This window comes from Excalfactoria chinensis, chromosome 25, assembly GCF_039878825.1.
Source record: "Excalfactoria chinensis isolate bCotChi1 chromosome 25, bCotChi1.hap2, whole genome shotgun sequence".
Taxonomy (NCBI): Eukaryota; Metazoa; Chordata; class Aves; order Galliformes; family Phasianidae; genus Excalfactoria; species Excalfactoria chinensis.
Genome location: NC_092849.1, coordinates 817283 through 833745, shown reverse-complemented (window position 1 = coordinate 833745; position 16463 = coordinate 817283). Strand labels below are relative to the sequence as shown.

General features: G+C 55.2%; 1 protein-coding gene and 1 long non-coding RNA gene across 3 annotated transcripts; one reads left to right on the top strand and one right to left on the bottom strand.

Annotated features, from left to right (window-relative positions):
• Positions 1-2783: 2783 nt before the first annotated feature.
• On the bottom strand, positions 2784-6851 carry LOC140262737 (uncharacterized). Its single transcript, XR_011905860.1, has 3 exons — positions 6727-6851; positions 3456-3599; positions 2784-3325 (listed from the first exon to the last, which is right to left on the bottom strand). It is a non-coding gene; the product is annotated as an uncharacterized lncRNA (long non-coding RNA).
• Positions 6279-14686, top strand: ZNF703 (zinc finger protein 703). 2 transcript variants are annotated; one of them, XM_072357260.1, is made up of 3 exons: positions 6279-6491; positions 6686-8941; positions 13497-14686. In XM_072357260.1, exons 1-2 carry the CDS (start codon positions 6279-6281, stop codon positions 8069-8071), a joined length of 1599 nt encoding a protein of 532 aa, XP_072213361.1. In that variant the 3' UTR covers positions 8072-8941; positions 13497-14686. The 2 variants fall into 2 exon arrangements, with proteins under 2 accessions (XP_072213361.1, XP_072213360.1); XM_072357259.1 differs by having other exon boundaries at positions 12048-14686.
• Positions 14687-16463: the final 1777 nt, after the last annotated feature.

Below are 16463 nucleotides of genomic sequence, written 5' to 3'. Positions count from 1 at the left end.
GGTCGTTCTGGGGAGACCCACGGGAAGGAGCAGAGCGCGGTCACAGCTGAGCAGACCACCAGCAGCACAGAGTCCTGTGCCATGCACAGCACTGGTTGGTGCTGCAGGGAGGGCAGGGATTCGTGCTGTGGCCTCTCAGCCCCACGGCTCCCAGTTCACACTGGGGTGGGGGGAGTGGAGGAGCACCTCCTTGCCTTCAAATGGAGACCCACTGCTGTCTATTGGGGTCAGAGCTGGGCTGTAAATGAGGGAGAAGGGAAAACAAATGATGCCAGCAGCAGGTGAAGGAAGTGTAGGAGCATTATGTATAATATTAAATTTAATGCTATTCCATTTTCCATCTCAGTTATTAAATTAACTGAGGGCTATGCTTGCACTTAAAAGATTCCTGTCATATTTTATGCAGAAGATGATCTCAGAGTAATTCGTGCTAGAAATATGTCATGTTAAATTACGGATACCAATAAACCTTACTTAAACTCAGCATTGATCACGGATGGGAAGCAACCCCCCAGGCTGGGCTCCCCTGGGCACCCCTGAGACAGAGCTGGGTGCCATCATCAGCATGGGGTACATGGCTGTCACCAGACAGGAGAGGTGCTGGGGTCTGACAGGTGGCAGTGATGGGGACCCACCGGTTGTGATACCACTTATCAGCAGGAGATGCCACATCCCATATCAAAGCAGTCTGCCTCTTGTTCAGCGTCACCTCGTGCTCATGCCTTTGGGACTGGCTCCACAGCCATGGGCAACTCCAGCACACAGCAAAGCCCGGCTGAGCTCTCCCATGTGCCTGCCCTACTCCATGCTCTCATGTGATGCGAGGTTTTTCCTCTCCCAAAACAGCCCTTGCCTCCATGTGGGGAGTCACAAGCTCCAGCTGCCCTGGGGCAGTGCATGGAGTTGTGCTGCTGCCTGCCCTGAATGGGTCACTTGTTCTCTGCAGCCCTGCACAGTGCCCAGCTCAGCTGTTTGCTCCAGAGCCCTGGATGCTCCCCAGTGCTGTCCCAGCTGGGATAACACCAGGACTTGAGCCCACCATGGGAACACATGGCTGGGTTAGCATCACTCCTGCTAACCCGGACCAAGGGCAAAGCCCCTTGGGTTCTTCCAATGGGTGAGTTACCAAGAGGTGGACCCTTGCTCCATGCAACCTGCACACTGCTCCATGCACGCTCCATGAGCATGTCTGCTGAAGATACCTGTTCTGTTTTGGATGGGATGGGCTTGACGTCCTTCATAGCAGCCACTGTGATGCCGCTGTGACCCTCTGCGTGCACGAGCTCATGGCTGTGGTGCACCATCCTCACTCACTACACCTTCCAAGAGCCACCAGGAGTCACACTGGTGCTGCTCCCAGCAGCCAGATGGGCGCTGGCACTGCTGGTCCAGCACTCAAAGCATCTCTGGTGCCAATGCAGCACCACTCCACCCTGCACATCACAGCACTGCTGGGATCCCCACCCTGCACCCCACAACCCCCTGTGCCGGGCAGTAATTGGGCACAGCAGCACGTGCTGCAGGGCTGCTTTAATCCTGCTCCAGGTGGCTGCAATCCAGTGCAGGATTTACAGTGCCCTGACCCTGAGCTGTCAAGAAGGAACAGCCAGATTAATGGGGTGGGTGGGTTCGTGCAATAATCGTTTGTTTGATGTGACAAGCCTGATAGGCGTTGATTTACTTACAGACTGATAGGCTTTTAATTGAGCACCTCCGTCCCAGTCACATCAAAGGCAGAGGTTGACAAGGGGCCCCTTTTACCAAAAGCTCCCTGTGACTGACAGAGCCTGGATGCTAATTCTCCCAGGGAGGGGGTTCCCTCTTTTTCTCTTCCTTTTTTTTCCTCAGGATCAGCCAGGCCAGGCATAGAGAAAGCCCTTCCCTTGTAGGGGGTATGGAATGGGAATGGAAGTGGGAATGGGGAGAGTGGGGATGGGAATGAGGATGGAATTGGGGATGGAAGTGGAGATGGTGATGAGATGGCGATGATGATGGGATGGGGATGGCAATAGGATGGGGTACATGAAGGGCACCAGCATTGCCCCTAGGACTTTGCAGGGAGGCCTCACCCATCCCAAGCTCTTGCTCCTCCTGTACCACATAGTGGATAAAAGGCAGATGAAGTGATGGAGAGGCAGAAGCCAAGTTGTGCTTCCATCATTCACCAGCACAACTGCACCACCTGAGCAGGTAGAGAAGCTCATGGGATGCAGTCACAGCACAGCTGCTCCACCTGAGCAGGTAGGGGAGCTCATGAGATGCAGTCACAGCATTAAGAATTTGATGGGTGAGGAAAGGAGCGCAGAGCTCTGGAACAAAACCCTGCTCATCTTTAACAGCACAACAACCCAGCCCTGCATCCCTCCAACATGTTGTTTAGGACTCAGGGAAGACCCCCATTCAGAAAAGGGGGAATGTAGGAAAGTGGGTCTCAATCACAGCTCTTCACTGTGGCCCTCAGTGTGAGGAGCCTTTGGGCTGGATTAGCTGTGAGTATTTCTGTTTGAAAGCCCGGCGCGTTTTTCAGCATCTAAATATAAATTATTTTTACTGTATCAATGATTAAATATTTTTCTTTGAGATCACAACGTCCAAAAAAATAAATGTTTCTGAAAAGGCATTGAAAAAAAAAAAGAATGTAAAGGAAGAAAAAAATCCCTCTGAGAAACCCTTTTGTCATTTGCAACCAATAAAAATGCCTATTGTTATGAAGGGCTCATAAATAATCTGATTTTGGCATGCTTTAATACCGTACAGAAAATGAATAAATTAAACTTGATTTACAGCCTTTTTCATTTTTATTAGAGCCGCTCCAAACATTTTATGTAACGTACGTGCCAGATGAGCTACACCAAATGGTTTGAGGCTCCGGCACTGATATTATATAAATTAAGTTGTTTTAATTTACATAGTTTAATTAACTGACACTGGCAAAGAACTAAAAACAGAGGTGTGGGTGATGCTGAGGGCTGGACGCGCCCACAGAGAAGGCCCCATGGTAATAGGGGGAGGGGTCCATCATCCCCAAAGGGCTGTGATGCTGAATGCTGGGGGGGGGGAGCTCTGCTTGGTCCTCATTTCATAGATGGGGAAACTGAGGCACGAGGTGGCAAAGTGCAGTGCAAAGAGAGGCCAGGTCAAGCCAGGCTGACACAGCAGCACTGCATGGCTCTGCACTGGGAAGACAAGCAGGGAAAGAAGCCTGAAGTGATGTCACGGTGCCCCAGTGTCAGCCACGCTGTGCGTTTTGATCTGCTGCCCATCCCCGAGCACAGCAGAGCTTTGATAAGTGGGTGACGCTCTCCTCCCCTTCGCGCCATTCATCCTGCAGAATTTCACACCAGGAAACAGCTTCATTACATCAACAACAGGAAGACCCCACTGATTTGTCACAGGGAAAAACAGCTGTTAGTCACACATCAAGGGAGCAGGGGAGGGGGGAAAAGAAATCTCACCTTTTCCCTTTAATGTTCGCGCCGTGCTTTAATGTGAATCGCTCTGCAGAGGAAAGCGGCCACCAGCCCTCCCATCAGTAACCATCACCCAGCAAGCACCAGTTAATATCTGAGCGTCTTCCTGCCTCTCCCGCTCCGTGATTGCTTTCGAAAGAAAGATTAATTCCAACTTTAAAAAGGAAAACACTATTTTTATCATTGCCAGAAGTCTATATGGGGTTTAAAAAAGAAAAAGCGCTCGCTTGTCGTTTTACATCTTGCAGTTTTGTCAGTTGTTTTAAAACATGTCTCCTGTAATAAATAAGATCATTTTTATGCATTTGTTCTGCAGCGATCGGCACAGCACGGAGCCGGGTAGCAGCCATGGGGCCATGGGTAGAGCGTGGCTGTTGGCACCACTTCCCTGGGGACACAATGGGACCTGGCAAACCCAGAAGACTGAAAATAGGGAATAAAAGCACCAAAGGCCACGCAATTGTGCTGGTTGTGGAGTATATTCTGTGCTCTTACTGGTACAGGAGAAAAGTGAAAGACCAAAACTAGAGGATAAGAGCACCAAAGGCTATGCAATTGCACTGGCCGTTGTCTGTACTTGGTGCTCCTATTGGTAGAGCTGAAAACCCAAAAGATCAAAATAGAGAATGAAAGCACCAAGGGCTACACAACACGTTGGTCACAGTCTATGTTTTGTGCTCTTATTGATAGAGCTGAAAACCCAAAAGATCAAAATAGAGAATGAAAGCACCAAGGGCTACACAACACGTTGGTCACAGTCTATGCTTTGTGCTCTTATTGATAGAGCTGAAAACCCCAAAGATCAAAATAGAGAATGAAAGCACCAAGGGCTATGCAACACATTGACCACAGTCTATGCTTTGTGCTCTTACTGGTACAGGAGTACCAAAGGACCAAACATAGGGAATAAGAGCACTGATGCGACACATTGACCATGGTCTACATTTTGTGCTTTTAATGGTACAGGAGAAAGCCCAAAGACCAAAAATGAAGAAGAAGAGCACCAAGGGCTATGTAATGTGTTGGCCATGGTCTATGCTTGCTGCTCTAACTGGTACAGAAGAAAACCAATAGACAACAAATAGAGAAGAGCAACAAGGGCTACACAACACATTGGTCGTGGACTATATTTTGTGCTCCTGTTGCATGGGAGAAAACCCAAAAGACCAAAAATAAAGAATGAAAGCACCAAGGGCTATGCAACGCATCGACCATGGACTAGATTTTATACTCTTAATGGTACAACACAAAACCCAAAGACCAAAGAATAGAGAATAAGAGCACCAAGGGCTATGCAACACATTGACCACGGTCTATGCTTTGTGCTCTTACTGGTACAGCAGTACCAAAGGACCAAACATAGGGAATAAGAGCACTGAAGGCTACGCAAAGCATTGACCATAGACAATGTTTTGTGTTCTCACTGATATAGGGACAAAACCCAACAAAAATAAGAGTATAAAAGCACCAAGGGCTATACAATGTGTTGACCATGGTCTATGTTTTGTGCTCTTACTGTTATAGGAGCAATACTTTCTTTTGTTAATGCTGTGCTGTTGTTGTTGGCACACAACTTGAATTAGTTTGAGGACAGACTTTTTTTTCCTCTTTCTTTCAGACATGAATGGCTCCTTTGAACAGAGACCTCTCCTCCTGCATCAGCACTGACTGGATTGAATCAAGTCTTGAGGTCAGCTTCGAGGGGAGAAGAAGAAAAGCCCCCAAAGAGGGGACAATGACAGCCCAGCAGGCAGTGTGACTGATAACAGAGGAGAAGCGGTGTTGGGCCGTGCCATGGCCATGCTGGTGCTGGTGGACCCAGCAGAGCCTCTTCCCAGATGTAGTCCATGGGAGGCTGCACTGATACTGGGAGTATAAACCAAGCAGAATGGAAATCCACTGAAAGCAAGGAGTGTTGCGGGTTGCAGTGTAAGGAAGTGGCACATTCTGTGGGGTTGGTTCCCCACCACAGGTGCTCCCCAAGAGCAGGTGATGGCATGCAACGTTCAGTGCCCACGTGCCCATTCCTGCAACAGCAGAAAACGCTTTGCCAAAGCCAAGTATTGCTGTTGATAAAAGGAATTTTAATGCTGGTGATTACATTACGTGCAAAATAAATATGTACACATGCAAACTGTGTTGGCAAGTCAGATTTGGGCAACACTTGCTGACCTGGCAGCAGCTTCACCGTGTGCTGGGTGTGCACCCAGTCAGTGTGCCAGAAGGGTCATCCTGCAGGGACGGGGTGCCATGGCAAGCTGTGCTGGGCTGTGCATAGCCGAGCTGTGCTGTGGCAGCCAAGCTGTACCATGCCATGCCATAGTGCGCTGGCTGAGCCTCGCCATGCCATTCTGAGCTGTGCCAGCAGCGCCGTGCTAAGCCCTGCGAGCCAAGCCGAGCCACGCCGAGCCGCGCCAACCATGCCCTGCCATCCGAGCTGTGCCGTGCCTTGCCAAGCCACGCGAAGGCCACGCTGTGCCATAGTAATTCGTGCGATGCCGATCCGTGCTGCGCTGCGCTGCGTTGCGCTGAGCCGGCGGCCGCTCTCCCCCACGCGGCGGCGCGGCAGCGGCGCTTCGCCCCCCCCACCGGCGCTCTCCCCGCCCCGGGGGCCCGGCCGGGCGCGGATTGGTGCGCGGCGCCGGCCCCCTCGGAGCGCGGCCGCCATCGGGGCTATTTGACGTGTCGGTCGGGAAGGGGAAGGGTTTTGTCTCGCCGGGGCCGCAGCCGCCTCCGCTCCGCCGCCCGCCCGGCCCGGCCCGGCCCCGCGGAGCCCGGCGCGCCGCCCGCCGCCGCCGCCCGCCCCAAATGAGCGGTGCCCCCGGCGGGCCCCGGCCGAGGACCCCGCCGAGCCGCGGAGCCGCGGGCGCCCCGTCGCCCCGGCCGCCCCCCGCCGACCCGCTGCGCCAGGCCAGCCGGCTGCCCATCCGCGTCCTGAAGATGCTCAGCGCCCACAGCGGCCACCTCCTGCACCCCGAGTACCTCCAGCCGCTCTCCTCCACGCCCGTCAGCCCCATCGAGGTCAGTGCAACCCCCGCTCCCCTTTCCCTCCCCGTTCCTTTTCCCGTCCCCACGCTCTGGCTCGCCGCCCGTTGGCCCCGGGGTGGGACGTGGGATTGGGTTGGGATGGGGTTGGGATGGGGGGGGGGGGGCCCGGGCCGGGGGGTGCCGTCGGGTCCCCCCCTGACCGGCGCCGCGTTCCGCTCCGCCCGCAGCTGGACGCCAAGAAGAGCCCTCTGGCGCTGCTGGCCCAGACCTGCTCGCAGATCGGCAAACCCGACCCTCCGCCCTCCTCCAAGCTGAACGCCGTCGCCTCCGCCGGGCTGCCCGCCGCCGACAAGGAGCCCTCCGCCCGCCCCGCCGCGCTCAAACCTCCGGGCGGCAGCGGGGACGCTCCGCCCGAGGACAAGTCCAGCTTCAAGCCCTACTCCAAGGGCGGGGAGCCGCGCAAGGAGGGCCCGGACAAGGCCGGTTTCCGTGTACCCAGCGCCGCCTGCCCGCCGTTCCCCCCGCACAGCGCCGCATCCCCGGGCGGCTCCCGCGGCGCGTCCCCGCAGCACGCCGAGCCCAAGGGAGCCGACGACAAGAAGGAGCCCGAGGCGGGCAAGCCCGGCCCCGACGGGGCGAGCGGGGCTTTGGGGCGCGGGGCGGCGGCGGAGCCCGGGGCGCACGGCGAATCCCCCGCTTCGGGCCGCAAATCGGAGCCCCCCGCGCTGCCGCCCGCCGCCGGCCATGTGGCCCCCGTGTCTCCCTACAAGCCGGGCCACTCCGTCTTCCCTCTGCCGCCTTCCAGCATCGGTTACCACGGCTCCATCGTGGGCGCCTACGCCGGGTACCCTTCGCAGTTCGTGCCCGGGTTGGACCCCAGCAAAGCGGGGCTGGTGGGCAGCCAGCTGCCCGGGGCGCTGGGGTTGCCGGGGAAGCCGCCCAGCTCCAGCCCGTTGACCGGGGCCTCGCCGCCCTCCTTCATGCAGGGATTATGCCGGGACCCGTATTGCCTGAGCTACCACAGCGCCTCGCACCTGGGCTCCGGCAACTGCTCCAGCTGCGTGCACGACGCCGGCAGCCTGAAGAGCGGATACCCCCTGGTGTACCCAGCTCACCCCCTGCACTCGGTGCACACCACGCTCTCTTCCGGCGGCACCCCCAGCCTGCCCGGCCACCCCCTCTACACCTACGGCTTCATGCTGCAGAACGACCCCCTGCCCCACATATGCAACTGGGTGTCTGCCAGCGGACCCTGCGATAAGAGGTTTGCCACCTCGGAGGAGCTGCTCACCCACCTACGGACCCACACGGCGCTGCCGGGAGCAGAGAAACTCTTGGCCGGTTATCCCACGTCGGGGTTGGGCTCGGCCGCTTCCTGCCACCTCCACCTCCCACCCGCCGCCCCCGGCAGCCCCAGCACGTTACCGGCCTCCCTGTCCTTGAGGAGCCCACATACTTTGGGACTCAACAGGTACCACCCGTACGGCAAGAGCCATTTGCCTGCAGCCGGAGCTCTCCCCGTGCCGTCCTTGCCGGCTGCCGGACCTTACTACTCCCCCTACGCTCTCTATGGCCAAAGACTGACTTCAGCTTCTGCACTGGGATATCAGTAACCACGGCAGCCCCTCGCCGAGCCCCCCCCCTCCCCCAACATCCCACTGCTCCCTCCTTGGAACTGTGTATTTATTTACTGTATGTTAGCTTAAAGCTGGGAATATAAGTGCATTAATACACCAATGAATCGATGGTATGCAAAAAAAATAATAAGTCTGTGTCCAAAAAAAAAAGAAAATAATAAGAAAAAAATAAGAAAAAGAAAAAAAACACAAAAAAACACCTTTTTCTTTACAGGTTTTTGGGGCTTTGGTTGATTTTTGTTGAGTTTTTTTGTTTTTTTTTTTTCCCATTATTTCTTTTCATTGATTTTCTTTTTTCTTCCCCTCCTTCGTTTTTTTTTTTTCCCCCTTCCTTGGGAAATTCTTGCATGGCTCCCAACACAGACGGGGAGGAACAAAAAGAGACCCAGATTCAACCACGTTTCTTCCTCCTCCTTCCCCCCTCCACCCCTTCCTCGCTGATCGTCCGTGGGATTCAGTTTCTCTTCCTTTGTGAACTTAACAGATGTCATTTTTATTATTATTATTATTATTATTATTTTAATTTTTAATTGGGTTTTCCCGTTGGTTTTTTGTTTTTTGGTGGGGGGTTGTTTTGGGGTTGTTTGTTTTTTGCGATGCGTTTTTGGGGCTGCGGATGGAGCAGCCCCCGCCCCGCGGCTCCTGCCCGGCCCCTCCGCGGGGACGAACCCCCCCCCTTCCCCATCACCCTCCTCCTTCTCCCCCCGGGGCTGCGGGCGCCCACCCCGACGGCGGCGGCGGCCGCCCCACGGACGGAGCGGCCCCACGGACGGAGCGGCGGCGGGTGCGGGGCCGCCCGGCCGGGAGGGCTGCGAGCATTGCGGGTGACTTAAGAGCTGCGGCTTGGTAAGTCTTATTTTGTTAATAAATGAATACTTGGTTATATTCACCCTCTGGTGTGGTCTCTATTCCCAGCGACCCCGCGGCTTTGTCCCCTTCGCCCGGCGGTGCGGGATGCGATGCGGAATACGGGCTCCATCTAGTGGCGCGGGGATGCGGGATGTGCGGGAGTCCGGTGCGATCCCGGCGGGGAGCGGTGCGGGATCGCGCGTGGATGTGTTGCGGATGGAGGTAGAGGGGGGTCCTGGGTTTGTCCGTGCGTGGAGGCGAAAGGGAAGGTTCGAGAGTTGTTGCGAGGATCCCCGGTCCCCCCGCGGCCAGATATCCCCCCCAGCGGCACCCCCATAGGAATTAAGGCTTGGGGACCCCCGCCCCACGCAGGGCGAGCTGCGCCCCTCCCTGGTTTCGTGTCATTCCCACCCACCTCTGTGGGGCCGGGGGCTGCTCTGCTGAGCCCACCCCAACCAACACCTGTGCCCAAAGCTGCTCCCCTCAGAGCCCCACAGCTCCCATTGCCCCACATGGCTTTTCCTTTCCTTTTTTTCCCCCTGCTGGTTGAGTGCTTTGCTCCTGTTGCATTTTTTTGGATGAGTCATGCAATTAATCCCAGTTAATTGCCTGCTCTATATTGCCTTATGCCCCGCGTTTAAATTCCTTTGTGTCTTTCGAGCTGGAAAATAATACGTTTAAAACAGAGACTTGTTTGGCCAATGGGATTTTCATTTTTCCTTCCAGAGAGCAGCCAGGGGCTGGATGATGGCTGGGACTCTCCCACTGCATGTAGAGCAGGTGGGGGTCTAGCTTCCCCATGGCTGTCAGACCCCAGTTTTAGGGTCTGCAGTGGATGTAGCCCAGGTCTGGTCGGTGTTGGTAGCATTGAAGGCCTGTGTGCTACAGGACAGGGTTTGCTCCTTGCTCTGCCTGGGCTTCCAGGCCCCTCTGCCAGCCATCCCCACATCCTCGCTGATTGCCACCCCTGTGGGCATTGCAGGGCAGTGGGCAGTTGTGTAAATCATAAGATAGATCACTGCAGCTCTGAAATCCCACATCTGGTGGTGCAGCCCTGTGGGTGTATTTGCTCCCCTGTGCTTTGAGGTGTCCTCGCTGTGTGTGCTCAGTGCACCACGGCTGCTGTGCCCACAGTGTGTGGGATTTGCATGGGACGTGTGATGGTTGTCAAGGTTCTCCATGCCAGATCTGGTCGACCCCACTCAGCAGAAGGGTCTCTGCTTCCCATTTCTCCCCAAACCCCCCCCCTTCCCAGCTCCAAATCTGAGCCCATGCCTTCTCTGCACTCCCCCATCAGAGCTGATGCTGCTTCACTGCGTCCCATAATGCTGACAGCTCCTCGGGGAACTGCTTTTCCCCTCCCTAAAGACTGCAGCACCGGGGCAGGCATGTGTAAACACTGCCAAGTATCATCTGATAGCAATCGACACTCAGGGCTCTATCTGCAGGGAAATGAGTGCGTTGCTGATATATTAAATAACTCCCCACCTATCGCCTGCCCAGGTACTGCAGAATTCATTTGATAATCAAGAGTGCTGGGATGCACTTTATTAATCATTCTGTCTAACAACCCGCACTCCACAGTTTCGGTTTGATTTGATTCAATCCTGTCTTTCTGCAAAATATATGGCTGAGTGGGTCGGGTAATGTATGGCTTAATTTAGAGTTGTATGGGCTTTGAATTACCATTTTCATCACGTGCCGAGCATGAATGTGTTGCATCATTTAGAGGAGAGAAAGGCACGAGGTTTCCAACCTCTCCGGGAATTCACCTGGAGGGAACGGGGACCAAAAAGAGCCTTTCAGAGCCGGGTTGGGGCAATGCAGGTGGGTGTTGGGCCACGGAAGGGTGTGTTGGAAGCTGTGCTGGCAGCGAGCGGAGCTCGGCGTTGCATAACAACAACTTTTCTAGCCAGCCCTGAATTGCAGGAGACCTCCAGCGGTTGACTCTCAGGTGACCCCGATCCCCGCGGCCGGCTCTAATAACACCAGCTGTCAGTTAGCCCGGCTCCGACCGGGGAGGAAAAAGCACTGATTATCCAAATACAGTCATTAAAGGGGAAATGTGTTTTTAGGACTGTCAGAGTGATTAATGAGGGTTAGCAATCCTTGCAAATGCACTTGTTTAGTCTAACTGGCAGCCTCTATTTTCCTATTGATTTATTGCAGCGGTTGCTGAGGCCGCAATGTGTGGAAGCAGTCGGACACTCCGCGCCGTGCGGGACGCATGCGGGTTCCTCTTTGCAGGGTGAGGGCTCTGCCCCAACCAAACAAAGGCAGCACTGTACCTTGTGCCGGGGTGGGACATGCGCTGCACTCAGCTCTACTGCACCTCCTTGTCAATATCCCAGCGGTACGAGCCATCCTTGCACCCAGCAGAACGTGAGCTGTGTCGGTTCGGACACGAACCCCTGCACAAAGTCCTGGCGAGCTGCAGCTGAGGGCTCGGGTTGGGCTGCGGAGCAGCGGTGGGTGGATGAGAAGCTTCCCAGCTGCACAAAGCGGCTTTTCTTTCCCCCGGTGGACGCCCCGGAGAATACAGGCTCTGTGCTCGGTGCCCGCGGCTCTGCTCCAGGGGTGCTGGGAGTGGAGAGCAGGGAGGAGGGTTGAGGAAGGCGGCTGTGGTTTGTCCCCAACAGGGCTGATAGCAGCACGGGGAGGTGTGTGGGCAGGAGAAGGGAGTGAGGAGCTTGGAAACCCCAAAGGTGTCCAGAGCTTGTGGTGGGTGTCCACAGCTTGGAGAGCTGTAGGCAGGAGAAGGCTTTGAGTGGCTTTCCATGGCTGCTGTGGCCAAAGCCACAGTGTGCCAATATCTGCATGCAATGGGCACACCGACACCTTCCCTGCAGCAGGATAGAGGCTCCTGGTTGCAGCGGGGCAGTGATGGGGGCACAGCATGCAGCTGCTGCTCCTCCCTGCCGGCACCTGGTAAGGCCATGCGGTCCTACAGCCATTGCCCTGCATCCACCTCCCACTCAGATCCGTGCCGGGCTGTGCTGGTGATGCTCTTCGTTACAGTGATGCATGGTTAATAGTTATCTCTCTGTTTATTATCATGATGAATAACTGAAGAGTCGTAATTCTGTATACACAAATGTTTCAGCTAAACGCTCGCTGGAGAACGCTGGGGAGAGACGCTGGGCTGACAGCTTCGTTTACAGAGCGTATTCCTTCAGCTCCATTCGCAATAACAAACAGATTTCCACAGACCATAATGTTTTCCAATGTGGTGTTTATGGAAGCCGTGTGCCATGACTTCACCCCATGTGATGGTGGAATGCAACCTTGGTGTGGATGGGCAGATGTGACCGTGAGCAGCCAGGGAACCCAACCGGCTCAGCTTTCTGTGTTTGCAGCCCCAGCACCTCCATGGAGCCCTCGTGGATCCCACACTGCAGGGAGATGCCGGAGCGCAGCAAGGAGGAAAGGGGGATGAAAACCTTTTGGGATGCTCTCTGGATGAGTTTCAGCCTTCTCTGTGCTCCTCTCCTTTGGGAAGAGAAGAAAGGAGATGGGAGTGTGTGAGATTTGCTGCGCTGTTCTTTCCTGCTGTGTTTGCTCGCTGCGAGACGGAGCTGCTGTGCTCCATTCCTGCCTTCCCAGAGCAGAGAGTGGGGACAGGACCCCCTCTGCCACCAAACGTGGGGACACTCAGCCATCCCATATCCTTGTGCTGGAATGGGGCTGATGCCTGCAGAGCTGGCTGCCAACCCAGCACCAGGAAGCTCTGCTGGGCAGCACTCCTGCAGAAGTGATGAATTGTTTCTGTCGGAGCAATTGTTACCTCCACGGGTTTCTGTTCCAGCTCAACACAACCCCAGTGACGTCTGTGGGTGCGGAGGGACAGCAGGACAGCAGCCAGGCCCAGCTTCCAAGGTGGAACAAGTCGTGTTGTGTGGAAAATGTCTCTGACATGAAGCACAGCACTCGCTCCGAGGCGTTGAGCTGCTGTGTTGTGGCTCCCAAACCTTCAAACGGAGCAGCCCTGCTGTGTGCCTGGAGAGCAAGGAGCAAACGTGGTCTGGGTTCAGCAGCACCTTCCCCAGGAAGAGCTACAAGAAGAGCTCAGGGTCCCTTGGAGCCCCAGCACCACGTTGCTTTACCCTCTGAAGGAGGAAAGCTCGCAGCCCTTCATGCTACAGGGGAAGCTCCCATAGCACTGGGACTCAGTGTGTTATTTCTGGGCTCTGACTCACGCTGCTGGAACGATTTGGGGTTTGCATGCAGTGAGAAGTGCTCTCACTGGGGGGTGTGGAGAGAGCCCAGGGGGGGGACGGAGCCTGGGATCGGTTTACAGGGGGTGCTCAGTTTGTAGGGATGCTCAGAGCTGCAGTGCAGCAAGAAGGGGTTCAGGAGCCCCCAGGTTCACAGCTCACATTGCACACTGTTGCCCTTCCATTGCATCCAGTGCAGCGCAGTGATTCGTCAGAGGGGCAGAGGCACAGATTTCAGGGAGCTCAGTCCTATGGGTGCCATCAGCATCCCACATCCCACCCGGGGATCCCGTGCTCATCCCACTCCCCTTCCTGCTGTGCTTTTATCTCTTCTGTAGGTACCAATGGAGCCGTCAGCCCGCGGTACGACAGGTTGCGGGAGCCGGGGCCCCTCGAACAGAGCAGCCTTGTCTGTCAGAGCCGCCTGACACTCCCCATAATGGCCAGATGGATGAGACTCTGAAAGTAGGACCCGGCGCGTTTTCAACTCTATTTTGGGTGAAAACACTTCTTGAAAGATCTTGAAAGGAGCTGGCAGTTGAGGAGTTCCAATGATTAATGAGTGCTGGCTCTGCAGGGCGGGTTGCTCGCGCCGTGCCAGCAGCCGCGCTGCTCCAGCAGCCCCAACCCCACCATCCCTCCCCCCCCCCCCAACATACACACACACCCCATCGGCTCTCCCGGAAATGACACCAACACGACAGGGCCAGCATATGGAAAAAGTTAAATATAAATTACTGCTGAAAGAGGCCTAGCCGAGCGGAGTTAGTTAAAGATGTTTATGGATTCAGAAACACGGGCCTGCATATGTATTTAGAGATGACAAATGTGATTCAATAAGTAAAGAATTTCTCTGTGGGTTGAGGCTCGGGCGCTGGGGGGGCTCCGGGCCATAAATCTGGGGACAGCCTCCTCTTTCCTTCTCCTTTTTGCCTTTTTTTTTCCAGGATCAGAGCAAAGCGCTGCCTCTGTTCCCATGTCCCTGTCCTCTGCCCTGCAGCCCTGCTTCTTTTATGGGTTTTTACCCCAAAATGGCTCTTGCTGCTGTAGCACGAAGGCTGTGGGGTGCCCCCCATTCCCACATGCTCATGCAGACCCAAAGTGCTGGCAGAGCTCAGAGCAATGCCATGGGGTAGGGGATCCCCTCTCAGGTGAACCCAGCGCTGATCCCTGCACCCCTGGTGGACCACACTCGTGCAGCTGGACCCTGCAGAACTGTCAGCAAATGATTAATGACCAACAGTCCCCTGGGCTGCCCCTACCAGAAACGTGCGCCCCGTGCTTCATGCAAGCTTTGCAAGTTCCTGCGTGCACGCTCAGCCTTGCAAAGCATGGCACGCTCAGCCCAAAGTTGGGACCCCCACAAAGAGCCCATCCAGAGGAGGGGTGTGCAAGGCAAGAGCTGTCCCCTCATCTCCCCCTTCCTCTATCCCCCCACTGCTTTTTAGGGGGTCAGCACCCAGCCGGACTGCTGACCTCCAGCCACATTCCTTTGTCCTGATTTGATTCGTGAGCAGCATTTGGCTGGGACACAGAGACAGCTAATGAGGGACTGAGTTTATTGCAGTTTGATTTTTCTGTTAAAACAATACAATAAAATAAATGCACTTGGAAATCTGGTATGTGTTTGTACATAGGAGATTTATGGCTCTGGAGGCTTCCAGAGAGACGCAGCCTTTCATTCCCTTCCTTATTGGAACAGATCATATTGCAGGGTTTAAAAGGCTCTGGAGCTGTGATTTATTTGAAGGGAGAAACCAGGGAAATCCAACTATCTGTTCCCTGGCTCAGATCATCCAGTGACTCCCGGCCAAGGGAATGGATCTGCACCTCCTCCATGGAGCATTACTTTTTTTCCTCCTGTCACTCGCCTTCTCCCACTCTAAATATATCACCAAGACGCTGCTGACTCCTGACCTGGGCTTCAGCACCTCACCGAGGCTTCCCCAGTCCTTCCTGGAATCCCACAAATAAATCAGTGTCCTGGAGTCCTTCCTGAGCACCTCTGCTGGCCAGGATAGGGCTGTGTGTGGCTCTGCTCAATCCAGAGCCAATCCTGCTTCCATCCCCAGGATGGGGCCATGGATCCACACCACTCAGTGTCCCCCAGTGTCCCCAATTCCTATCTAGTGTCCCTCAGTGCCACCACAGTGTCCACAGTGCTACTCCAGTACCACCCCAGTATCCCCCCAGTGTCTCCCAGTGGTCCCCCTGGGCAGGATGAAGCTGTTCCCCTGTGTCAAAAGCTGTTGTTGTTTTGGTTTTTTTCTTAAGCCATTGCATTTGCAGGCAGGGCATCTGCTGGGTTTTGGTGCAAACCCCCACCTGCTTCTCCCTACTAACTCAGGGGCTTTGTGGAATGAGCACTTTGGGCCCCACCAGCAATGCCCAAACCCAAACAGGGGCCTTTCTGCCCCTTTTTGGGGTCCTGCAGCAGGGATCACCCTCTCCTCCCCACAACACTCTCTGCTGCTGCAGTTGCAGGGGCGATCCATGTGGCATTCTCACGCACGTTCATGCTAAATCTCCTTTCTCTCCCTGACTGAGCTGTGGTTTCCAAGCACCATTCATCATTTCCCTTTAGAAACCAGCACTGGGGGGGCTGGACACATGGCTCCTTTATGCTCTGGAAGGGTGACCTGGCACTCTGGCACCCAGCCACAGTACTGGCGTCTGTGGGGCGAGCTCTGCCCCCAGCACAGCCCCCCCTTGGGCCAGCCCTGAACTGCAGCACTTGGAATGGGGGGACGCTCCTTTGAGCTGGGATGCAGAGCCCAGTCTCCCCGTGCCCCCTCTGATGGTGTCATATGGAACGATGGACCCCCATGCCCACCATCCAGAAGCAGGCAGCGAGTCAAAGAAAACTTTTCCTGACGTGATTGCAGCGTGTGTAAATAGGTGCATCGAGCACATGTGAGCAGTTTCCTTCATTTCCAACTCAGGACTGTCAGGGGATGATTAATGGCCAACGCCAGAGAGCTGCCTTGATTGCCAACTGCTGTATTGTTAGCACTGACATGTAACGAGCCCGGACATACTTTAACACAATTCTGCACCGTAATCTGCAAATAACGTTAGATAGACTTAATTTGTTAAGTATTCCCCCCCCCCTCCTCCCTCCCCACATCCTCCCTCTCCCCACCTTCTTTTCCTTTCAAAACACCATGAAGTGGATGGAGGGCCCCACACCATCCTATAGCCCTGCAGGGATGGCATGGCTTGTGAATGGGGGTGGGGATGGGATGAGAGGGGATGGGGATGGGATGGGATGGGATGGGATGGGATGGGATGGGATGGGATGGGAT

Excerpts from the sequence above, each read along its gene's own strand:
- ZNF703 (XM_072357260.1), top strand. The coding sequence starts at position 6,279 with ATGAGCGGTGCCCCCGGCGGGCCCCGGCCGAGGACCCCGCCGAGCCGC. Across the intron at positions 6,492-6,685 it reads CGCCCGTCAGCCCCATCGAG|CTGGACGCCAAGAAGAGCCC; the intron begins GTCAGTGCAACC and ends CTCCGCCCGCAG.